A 12,084-nucleotide genomic window follows, 5' to 3' on the forward strand; every position below is an offset into this window, starting at 1 on the left:
GCCGTTTAAAGGTGCCATGTTAAGTCAATGGACCTCCTAGGAGCCTCTTGCTAGCAGCGTTGTCATGGAGACTCACTGACAGCTACAGCCCTCTCTGTCTGTAAAGGCAGAAGAACCCTGGCTAAGCAGCATGGCTGATTTCAGCATGGCTGATTTCAGTATCACCGGGTGATGTTACTCTGTTAGTTTGGTTGAAATCCTGTACTGAGAAGTGCCTAAAAAGGGAGAAAATGCTAAAATTCACCAAATCTGTCAAGCAGAAGTTTGTACAGGCTTCCTAGAGCTACTTCCGGTTAGCAACATGCTAACCGTTAGCCGCTAACATGGTTGTGTTTGGTATCACTGGGTGAGTGTACTCTGTTAGTTTGGTCCAAATCCTGTACTGGGATGAGCCTTAAATAGGGAGAAAAAACGTCGTTTATAACGTTGCCATGGTAACTGAAAATGGCGGGTGGTACAAAGAAATACTTCATGGGATCAGCACATATGTTTTAATATACACACTGTGGGGATTATAATACAAAACTCTAAGTCTCCCACACCGGGAATCGATCCTACGACGTCTTGCATACTAAGCTTGCACTCTTCCTCTGAGCTATACTGTAACGCCATATATGGGCATGCATTATTGGGACCATAAGGGGTTTGGTCTCCCATTGAAAAGCATGGGATATTTGACACCTCATAGCTTGGAGATGCTTTATGCCACGTAGCCCAAATTTCTTGTGGACCTTTCTCTCTAAAGGAAGAACAGACTTTGTGAAGCAGAAGTTGGTGAGACCTTCCTAGAGCTACTTCCGGTTAGCAACATGCTAACCGTTAGCCGCTAACAAGGTTGTGTTCAGTACCACCGGGTGATTGTACTCTGTCAGTTTGGTCCAAATCCTGTACTGGAAAGTGCCTCAAATAGGGGTGCCAATACTTATTGTCACCAAACGTGACCAAAGTTCATGGGTCAGATTGGCCTCCTTTAGCAACTCAGCCTCACCACATCTGGGCCCAGAACTCAACATTTGACCAAAATGGTCAGTAGTGCCATTTCCCACATGTGGGTGGTGCTGTATTGGCCAATTGGGTCGTGTCTGGTTATCATGCCAGGTCCTGTTGGAAGCAAAGGCCCAATAGGAAAGCATGTGAAACCCCAAATGGGACAGAAAACTGACACATGGCTGAAAGTCACATGAAAATTGTAAAATGTTAAGAGGAAGTGACTGTGCGAATTTCAGATTCCTACATTAATCACAGCCGCTGCAGCGGGCGTCGAAAGTTGCCATTCTATCTCAATGGAACGTCTCCCACTGGCCCTCAGAGTTCCGTCGTCATGGAAACTCACTGACACAGCTGCAGCGGGCCAGTCTAAAAAAGTGCAGACACTTGGTGTCCAAGTCTGCCTATTGGATTATAATGGAGAACTTTGCCTCGAACAACGCACGATTTCTCCGGAACCGTAAATGGTAGAGACGTAATTTTTTCTGTGTTTATTTCGTAAAGGATAGGGGAAGAAGACTTGCTATCGGTTTTTGCTGGAAAAAGTTTAATAAAGGCGTAAAAAATTATGATCTAAAGGACATTTTTATGAAATTTCAGAAATCCTCTGAAAATGATCCCGAACAAATCACTCTGGCTAAAAAAGCATAAGAGATATCAAAATAATTCTTTCACTGTGAGTATCAGCAGGCTTTTGATGACCATGTAGCTCATTTTCATATTTTTATTAAAATCGGTGTAGGCACAGCGACGATGTAAAAAAGTGGATGATGTGGGAAAATGCAGCTCCAAAGCGATTTCAGGATTTTGCACATTCGCTACTCCCGAACAAATTGTTCCTGTGGAAAAACCGTAATAGATATCCACAAAATTTATTTTTCTTGAGTGCCAGAAGGGTTGGGACATTCATGTGTGAAAGTCTCATGTCTGTACATAAAACGGTTTAGGAGTAGCGACGATGCGAAAACATGTGATGTTTTGGATTTTCAGACGTCATTTTTCAAAACCGCTCCATAGGAAATGAATGGGGGAGGTTTCGGGTTTGTGTCGCTCTGAGGTGATTTGCGAAAAATCTATAAATGCCACACCAATGAGGGTTACATTTCCCGAATCCTGACAAAAATACCTACGTTTTGATGTATAATTTGTCTACGTAGAGTGAAAATTGAGCGAGAAAGGTCAAGTTGTTCGGAGTTTTGAAATCTTTAAAAAAGCTAGAGTGGGCCACTCTAGCAGTTGGAGAATTCCGTCATTGACTTTCATTGTAAACGATGATTTCGCTGGTTTTCGGACATGAGCTTTGAGGAGTAACTGTGAAGAGACGATAAAAGATATTCACATCCCGTTTTCACTTCTGAGTAGGTCACAGATATATCTACAAACTGGAAGTTAAACGGTGTTCGTAGGTGAAAGCATGGCGACACAGTACAGCTTTGAAAATGGTCCTTTTGAGTGTTTTTTGAGGCTTTCTTTCTACCTGACTCCATTGATTATTATGGGTTTTTTGGGGGTTGGTTTTTCACTAATTTTGTTGCCATGGTAACTCGAAATCCCAATAAAAGTAGTAGCACACTATTCCCGACCAAACCGCACGTTTTGATAACTATATTGTGGGGGTGCATGCTATGGTTCGGGCCGCATTAATCGTGACGGAAGAATAAAAAAGAATATTAATAAAGAGACGCCTTTAGAGGTGAATAGTAATAGGCCCTGCCCATGCATTTGCATTGGGAGGCAGTGCTGTGCTTCGCACAGCACTGCCTCCTCATTGCACATGCAAGGCAGGCGCCTAAATATAGAGTCCGTTTAGAGGTGAATAGTAATAGGTGCCTCCATGCATTTGCATTGGGAGGCAGTGCTGTGCTTCGCACAGCACTGCCTCCTCATTGCAAATGCTATGGCAGGCGCCTAATAAAATTAAAGAAACCCTTATTAGGTGCATAACATAAGGCCTCCGCCATGCATTTTCAATGCATAGGCGGGCGCCTAATTATATTCTTGATTTAACAGGAAGCCAATGAAGGGAAGTTAAAATTGGAGAAATATGATCCCTCTTGTTGATTTTCATCAGAACTCTTGCTGCAGCATTTTGGACCAGCTGAAGGCTTTGAACTGCATTTTGTGGACTTCCTGATAGTAAAGAATTACAATAGTCCAGCCTTGAAGTAACAAATGCATGGACCAGTTTTTCAGCATCACTCCTGGACAGAATGTTTCTAATTTTGGCGATATTCCGGAGGTGAAAAAAGGAAACTCTGGAAACCTGTTTAATATGTGATTTAAATGACATGTCTTGGTCAAAAATAACACCAAGATTTTTTACTTTATTACCAGAGGCCAGATTAATGCCACCCAGATTAAGTGATTGGTTAAGAAGTTTATTTTTTGAGGACTCTGGCCCAAAGATTACAACTTCTGTCTTGTCAGAATTTAAATGCAGGAAATTTAAAGTCATCCAGCTTTTGATGTCATCAAGACATGACTGCAGTCGAAGTAATTGATTGGATTCATCAGGATTTATGGATAAATATAGCTGAGTATCATCAGCATAACAGTGGAAATTAATCCCATGCTGTCTGATAATTTTGCCTATCGGAAGCATATATATAGTAAATAGAATTGGTCCAAGGACTGAACCCTGTGGTACTCCACAGGTGACCCTAGAGTTTGAGGAAGATTTATTATTAACATGAACAAATTGGAATCTGTCTGACAGATAAGATTTTTCACATAATGGTCTGGTCCTGCTGCACCACTATCTGTTTTAACTTAATGGTTTGACCCTCACGTGATTGGTTGTTTGGCCACCATGTTGACCAATGAAAACAAGCTCTGGTACAGAGGAAGGGCGGGGCCGAGCAGCGAGTAAAAGTGATAATCTTCGGCAACAAGAAGCACAGTCAATACAACCTAGCTTGCTGTGCAGTTTTTTTTCTGGTGAATTTAAAGTATTCAAACACCTTTAAAACTTTAGGTCTTTTTCTCTGCGCTTTTTTTTTTTTTTGCCAGTTGCTTCCTGTCTCTATAGGGGATAACCACAGTTGGCATCCCTGTATCAGAAGGCTAGGCTATCATTAGTGTTAGCCACCTGGCCCCAGAACACCGTGCACTGACTACACGACAAATGTAACGAAGCTTCAAGGCAGATATTTTTGGCTCAATTAATTTTATTAATCGAGGTCCTTGAATCATTTGATGAATCGTGACAGCCCTAGCTCACTGCATAAAGCTTCGTGTCACACATAAAACAGTTCAATGTGAAGACTTCTTGCAGGCTTCTCTCGGGCGAGCAGTTTATAATCTGACACTGCATATTTTTACCACAACTCAATTACGACTCAATCACTCAATGGAACAGAGTCTGCTGAAGAGTCTACACTCATCTGGACAGGGCGGCGAGCACTGTGAGAATCATTTTCTTTGATTTCTCCAGTGCCTTCAACACCATCCGTCCGGCTCTACTGGGTGAGAAGATGACGGCGATGCAGGTGGAGGCCCCCATCGTGTCCTGGATTGTTGATTAACTGACGGGCAGACCACAGTATGTACGCCTACAGAACTGTGTGTCTGACAGGGTGGTCAGCAACACTGGCGCCCCTCAGGGCACTGTCCTCTCCCGCTTCCTCTTCACCCTTTTCACCTTAGACTTCAACTATTGCACTGAGTCCTGCCACCTTCAGAAGTTTTCTGATGCCTCAGCTATAGTTGGCTGCATTGAAAAGGGTGATGAGAGTGAATATAGGACTGTGGTGGGCAACTTTGTCACTTCGAGTGAGCTGAACCATCTGCAGCTCAACGTGACAAAGACTACGGAGCTAATAGTGGATCTGAGGAGGACAAAAACACCTGTGACCCCTGTTTCCATCCGGGGGGTCCCTGTTGACACTGTGGAGGAGTATAAGTACCTGGGAGTGTACTTTAACAATAAGCTACACTGGACAAGAAACACAGAGGCAGTCTACAAAAAGGGCCAAAGCCGACTCTTTTTCCTGAGGAGGCTGAGGTCCTTTAACATCTGTGGGACGCTGTTCACTATCACACTTTACTTGGATTTATAGTTATTTATTTATATATATATATATATATATATATATATATATATATATATATATATATATATATATATATATATATATATATATATAGATAGATAGATAGATAGATAGATATAGATATATTAGGGCTGTCAAAATAACGCGTTGATTTCGATTAATAAAAAAAAAAACGGATTAAAAAAAATAACGCAGATTAATCGGTGAGGCGCGCCTCCCCTGGGGGGGCGCCAAAGAGTCACAGGGGCGACGCAAGAAGACATAGAAGAAGACAGCGCTGCCGCTCAACTATTCGTGCCTTCTGTTTGAGCGCGCAGTGAAACAACTCTCAACGCTCAAAACCGGTCTGGCACGGTCTGAAAAACTCTTCTCAACCCACTGTCCTCGCGGTGAGTTCCATCTCTGCTCGCGCGGTACTTTGCTGGCGCGCACCTATGGAGCCAGATGGGTCTCGATATTCACAAATGCACAAGTAAATCCACACACACACAGGACAAGATCCACGCATGCAAAGCCCAATTCATGCAAGCACAAAAAAATCAAGTCGCTCCGGATCCGCCCGCAGCGCTCCTTGGTCTCTGAGCTCCCAACTTCTAACTCCGCGGCCTCTTCCGTCTGATCTCCAGCCGGCCAGCAGTGATTCCATCACTGAAGCAGGTAATGGCGAGGCCGATGAGAGCTCGGAGAAGAGAGCAGAGAGGCGGCTTTTGACGTCGGCTCTGAGGCCGGGGGGTGGAAGCGGACACCTGCAGCTGGGCGCCTCCGCTCATTAACAAACACCTGCGGAGAGAGAGGGAGACAAACGGCTGCTGCCCGCTGAAGCCTGAGAGCACATTGTGTTCATACTACGCGCTTCCTGAACAGGTTGAATGTGATTGGCTTATGAGTAAGTCACCCCACGTGGAGTACTTTCCAGTGATTGGCTTATACAAGGGAGGCTTCTGAAAAAATGCCCACCTGTCTGAAAAAAATGCTTATGTGAATCCCAAGACGGCAGGACAGTCTCAAAAATCCACACACAAATGCTGTGAAGTTTAAAGCCTAGAGCTGTGGATGTGTGGGTCTTGTTCTGTGTGTGTGTGGATTGTTTTGTGCATGTGTGGATTTTTTGTGCACGTGTGGATTTTTTTGTACACGTGTGGATATTTTTGTGCACATGTGGATTTTTTTGTGCATGTGTGGATATTTTTGTGCACGTGTAGATATTTTTGTGCATGTGTGGATTTTTTTGTGCTTGCATGAATCGGGCCTGTGCAAGCGTGGATCTTGTCCTGTGTGTGTGTGGATTTATTTGTGCATTTGTGAATATCGAGACCCATCTGGCTCCATACGCACCTGCTCGTTCTAAGCTCAACACCAGCTGTGCGCTCGCTCGGCAGTTAAAGCCAATCAAAGACAGTTTTTTTTTCATCCAAACAGAGTATGGCTTGCAAATACTGCATTCAGATGAATTAAATCAAAATGCTGCAGCCTTTGGCAGAAATTACTAAACATCACCGAGGGATTGAAGAAAAACAAATAAAAAGTGTCATATTTTAGCCTAAAATATTTAGGCTAAAGTATTTAGACTAAAATATTAGAGTTAGTAAGTGAGGTGTGAAAAAGAGACAAAATGTTTTTGTCTCTTTTCTTTCCAGCTTCTGGGAGGTGATGGAAAAGTTTATTCTGATCATAATCATCATGAATGTCATCATTATTTAAAGAGCACTTTAACACGAGGTAAAACAAAGTGCCAAACATCAGAAATACATCAGATAAGAGATAACAACTAATAAAATAGCAATAGGTCTCAATTGTGTATATTAGCCTAAAAAGTAGATTGGAATATGGAATATGTTGACGTCTGTTAAATTCAGGTTATCTTTTTTTATTATTATTTCAGTTAATGTCTCCTGTTGCCGTGAGTTCAGTTTGACATTGGCATCTGTTTAGTTCAGTTTGTCTGCTGTTGAAAACAATTGTTTATGAATTTGATCTAATGAGAGCTCAATTTTAAAACTAAGCCCTCTGTCCGTGATGTTTCAGTAAAAGTAGCCTGTAAGATGGAAATATTTGGATGGATATTTTATGAATAGGCCTTTTTTATGAATGAACTTTGTTAAAAGAAATACAAAAAAAAACATGTGTTGGGCTATCAGTTGTTTTTGAAGCACAGCATTCTAGGAACACAAAAGAAAAATGCATTTACTGCAGGGACCTGTGTGGGGTAGGTTTGTGGTTGGGGGGGGGGGGGGGGTGGGGGGCTTGGTTTTCTTTACTTTTTCCAAGGGGAGGCTCACATTCAATGAATTTGAAAAGCCCTGGTATAGGGTAGTTCACTGCTATTGTTTTCATCCGGGTTTTTCACGCCTGCGCGCCGGACTGGAAGGCAGAAGGCGAGCACAGTGGCAGACGCAAACAGAGCAAACGACGAGTTCTTGACGTATTTTTCTTCTTTTGATAATGTATCACAAGATCGTTTTAAGAGTAAGTTGATGGTATCAGATTGCCAGATACCGTCCAGATAACGAGTCTGTGACTGCTGGACAAACGATTTAGTCCGGCCCGGTGGCCAAATGCATTATCAGTATTCAACGGATAATGCATTAGATACAGCCGATACTTTAATGTATCTAATGCTGATTATTCATTGAATCATTTGAATTTAAATATTTAAAATACTTTCACAGCAAAAATTATATGCGATTAATTTAGATTAATTAATTACAGAGTATGTAATTAATTAGATAAATTTTTTTAATCGACTGACAGCCCTTATATATATATATATATATATATATATATATATATATATATATATATATTACTTTGTGTGGAACGTTGTAAATATATATATAAAAATGTGTGTATATCTGGAGCATGTAACAAAAGTAATTTCCCTCCGGGATTATTAAAGTATGTCTCATTCTGATTCTGAATTACGACCACTCAATTTTTACGACCAACGTAGTGATCATAAAAATTGAGCTCTGCGTGTATCTGTCAGCATAGAGTTCCCACACTCATGTCCCGGCAAGTAATGCCGGCTCACACAGTTCAAGGTGGAATTTTTTATTTTATTTTTTAAATTGATCTTTAGTTAAGTGAGTCAATCTTTAGGAATTAATATGAGAATCGATACATAATTGGAAAATCGATGAATGCAGGAGAGTGAAATTTCAGCACGACACTTGTGATCTCAAAGCACCTTCCAACAATTAAAGTTTGCTATATGATGAGGATTTGAAGGATATATATTAGGATCCAATAGATAGCAGTAATGCAACAACAATGGATGCAAGCTGCCGTTAAATCCTAAAGAAGAAGAAGAAAGTTTGCTATTGTGGTGAATTAATGATTGCACTTATTTTAATAAATTTTTTGATTAGAAAAAAATCTGTTATCATTGTTTATTTAGGATACATATTACATTCTTTATTTTTATATTGTTTAAAAATTAACAAATGTTACTATTTCTAAATAACTCATCCCAAAACCTGATATAAATATATACAATTTTATTTTTATTGTCCTAACCTTTCCCCCCTATGCAACGCCCCTGACTGTGAGTCCTCAAAACCGTGATATTTTTGCCTATATAAAATGTTGTATTGAATGATACCCTTTTAAACATTTTTAACCAGGAACAAACAAATGGTAAATAAATGCTCTTACCAACATAATGCTCGCGGGCACCAAGTAGCCCCCGAGGACCACATGTGGTGCCCACGAGCCTCTTCTGTAAAAAGCACAATCCTCCGGTGAGCTGCATCTAAAATTTGATTTTATTCCTTTACACTTCCTGTTTATTCACACTTGCATTTATATGGATTTAAAAATGACAATATCTATAACAAAGCATGAAATATTTGGTTATTTTTTGTGCTGTCAGTTAAACGCGTTATTAACGGCGTTAACGCAAACCCATTTTAACGGCGACAATTTTTTTTGTCGCCGTTAACGCGCGTCGCGTCAAAACACACACACTGTTCCCTAATGTTTTTTCCCCCGCCGCGCTCTCCGGACTGTGTTTCTTTTACCCTCGGCGCTTTCCGTAGTTTCAAGAATGCTAGAAAACTGTAGCAAAACACACCCGCCCGGAAGGGTTTCTTTTACCCTCGGACACATGCGACTTTGGGCTTCTTTTTTCTAAAAGCGCTTCTAAATTTCATGAGTCACGGGTTGCGGTTTTTTTGGGCAGGTTTCTGAAAGTGAAATCACTTATTTGGGCTCTAAAATAAGTGACGAAATAGGGGTTATTAAGAGGCCTGCCTGCACTACATTTGAGTGTATCCAGCTGAAATATCCCTCCGCCATAGGAGCCGACGGCAGTAAAGGCAGACAGAGCAACTCTGCACGTATTTTCTGCAGTTTACGGTGCAATAACCGGTAATAACTGCTGAAAGTAGATTAGGCGGTGCAGATCACCATTTTATGCAGACATTGGTTCTGAAGATGAGTTTTTACACGTTGATAACATTGCAGAAATCCAACCCATAAACCGTACTTTAATGCTTATTTGTTTTCTCTGTATTTGACAAACTAAGGCTGAATCACGTTGCCAGACGAAGGACCTGGAGTTACTAAACAGTTGCTAAACAGTCTCATTCAGGGTACTAAGCTCCTGGCCCAGTTGCAAGCAAAGTGTAAGACTGGAATGACCTGGAGATTTAAAACCTTTTTCCAGGCTTAAACTGTATAAATATGGATATAAACAGCAAGCAAAAATATTGTTGTTGGTGTGAAAGCTCAGAATTAGATGAGAGAGAGAGAGAGAGGAAATGAACAAAACTTATAACTTTATTGAAATGTACAATTTTTATTAATTTATATGTTTATGCATAATACCAAGTCTAGCTTTGTTTAAGAGGCAAAAAAATATATCGGCATGAAAACAGGTATTTATTTACACATTTGTTTACACATGGTGTAAACATCAGGGCGTCATGATTAGTCATTTAGCCATTATAGTCCAGAGTTTAACATTTGGCACCAGGATGTTTTCATTCCAATTCTGAAAAGTGCTTGAAAAATAACATAAAAATATGTTTTGTACAAGCATGTATTTTATTAGTGTCATTTATTGCAAAATTGCACATTAAAATGCCCAAACAGGCTATTACACTTTCAGAAATAAAAGGATAAAATATGCGATTAATTGCGATTAATCTCGAGTTAACTATCGACATTATGCGATTAATCGCGATTAAAATTTTTAATCGTTTGACAGCACTAGTTATTTTACATAAGGTTAAGGTGAACGCTGACTCTTCTAGTTCAAAGGTCAGCACTGGTAGCCCTTCGTATAACACAACACCAAGCTCTTAGTTTCAAAAAGGTTGGTGACCCTTGCTCTAGAGTATATTACATGGACCTTGGTCTTTGGGGCTTGTTGACTGTGTAGACCTTGGTCTGCATGTCCCATGCACTATGTCGTGGAGTCTTCATCAGGGGTTTCTTGGAAGTAAATCAGATCAAGAATGAACACTTTAACCCAACGTTTAATGTGTCTTCTATACATGTTGTGTTCTGTTTGACCCACAGGTGGGCATTTCGTTGTTTACAGTGTCACACAGAAAGTCCCTGTGGAAGCACCATGAGGTAAAGACAGAAACTAGTCCACTTTCCCCAGAGTTCAGTTTTTCCTGAGATAAATCTTGAGCTCTTTAATTCATAATGAGCAGCTATCTATAGCTGCTCATTATATGCTGAAATGTTCCATTTCAGACTTTCATCAAATATTGTGTAATTTTTCCTCTGTATATACTACAGCACATTCCTTTGGATTAACCATTGAACCAGACAACGATCAGTCCAACTAATCTTTTGCTTTATTGTTCCTTTCTTTGTCATGAAGTACTATCTCCACATGGACGGGAGAGGAAACTACGAGTTCAAGCCCATCACACAGGAAACTGTAGAGTTTGGCTCTTAAATACCTCTTGGCAGAGGCCATGCATCCACTGTTCTCTAAGAAACAGTCCATTTACCCGGTTCTTTCAAAATGCAATTTACAGCTAATACTAGAAAATTGTAATTATTTATAATGTATGTTTTTTGCTATGTAACATATTAATTTAGTTTGGGCTAATTATTGTGATTTTGTTATATGTTGTTAATTTTTCACATCTAAGATGCCTGTTTATAAAGACAGTGAAGTGGGTGTTAGACTTTACTAAACTGCACTTTGACCGTCTGTGCACCAGATCATATCCCACTGCAGTGACAGGTTGGACTGATGAAATAATGTGATCTCCTTTGAAAAGCTGCATTGTTTTAGAAAAGAATCTGAAGTATTTTTCAAAATGTATGATTGATTCTCCAGGAATCATGGTCATCTCACATGCTGCCTCTAAAACTGTGAGCAGAAAAGCTGCTTTTCCTGTAAAGTAATAAGGCCACTTGGTCGGGTCTACATCAGTTGTTCAAGATCTTAATCATTCCACTGTGGGCACTGATCATTGCTCCTCTCTTGATTATTATTGCTGTTCTTTTCTCGTTGTTTTCTAGACCCAAATCATAAAGATAATTGGGGACTGATAGAACAGTTGTTTAAACTAAAGTTTGTAATTTTTTTTCTAAATCATGTAGACTTATAAGAATTACCTAAAACAGGTTTTGGTACTCTTCTGAACACAGTTTCAATGCAACTTCAGTTAACGGTCGTAATTATGTTTGCTGACACCTGAAGATCCAGAGACCAGCAGGTATATAGAGTGTTTGCTCCCTTTTTAACTGACCTCATTTCAGGTTTGTAAAGCAGTTTTTAAACGTGCGGTTGGTGTTGCTCAGGTGGTGGGATGCAAAGGGTTTAAAACTCATTTTGGTTGAACTGGGTTTAAAGTTAGTGCTATATTATTATAGAGACGCACACACAATGCTTATTTCACTCTAATGTACTTGCTAAATAACATTTTGGAATGTGTAAAGAGGCCTTAACTGCACTGTTGGTTTTATATGAATAATTACTGTCATATCATTTTGCACTTAAAATGTAAAAATAAATTGTAGGACAACCAAATCTTCATTGTCTGTTTTTCTTCCTTTCTTTATACATTTACCTTTT

The 12,084-nt window shown here is 40.0% G+C and overlaps 1 protein-coding gene across 2 annotated transcripts in view; it reads left to right on the top strand.

The window, feature by feature from the left end:
• The window catches only part of LOC105918014 (ATP-binding cassette sub-family D member 3), a 92,193-nt gene extending 80,153 nt beyond the window's left edge, over positions 1-12,040 (top strand). For both annotated transcript variants that reach the window (XM_036124859.1, XM_036124860.1), the window contains exons 22-23: positions 10,563-10,619; positions 10,876-12,040. In XM_036124859.1, the coding sequence (XP_035980752.1) occupies positions 10,563-10,619; positions 10,876-10,953 (135 nt within the window). In that variant the 3' untranslated portion in view covers positions 10,954-12,040. The remainder of the gene's footprint in view (positions 1-10,562; positions 10,620-10,875) is intronic.
• The last annotated feature ends 44 nt before the right edge of the window (positions 12,041-12,084 follow it).

This window comes from Fundulus heteroclitus, chromosome 21, assembly GCF_011125445.2.
Source record: "Fundulus heteroclitus isolate FHET01 chromosome 21, MU-UCD_Fhet_4.1, whole genome shotgun sequence".
NCBI lineage: Eukaryota > Metazoa > Chordata > Actinopteri > Cyprinodontiformes > Fundulidae > Fundulus > Fundulus heteroclitus.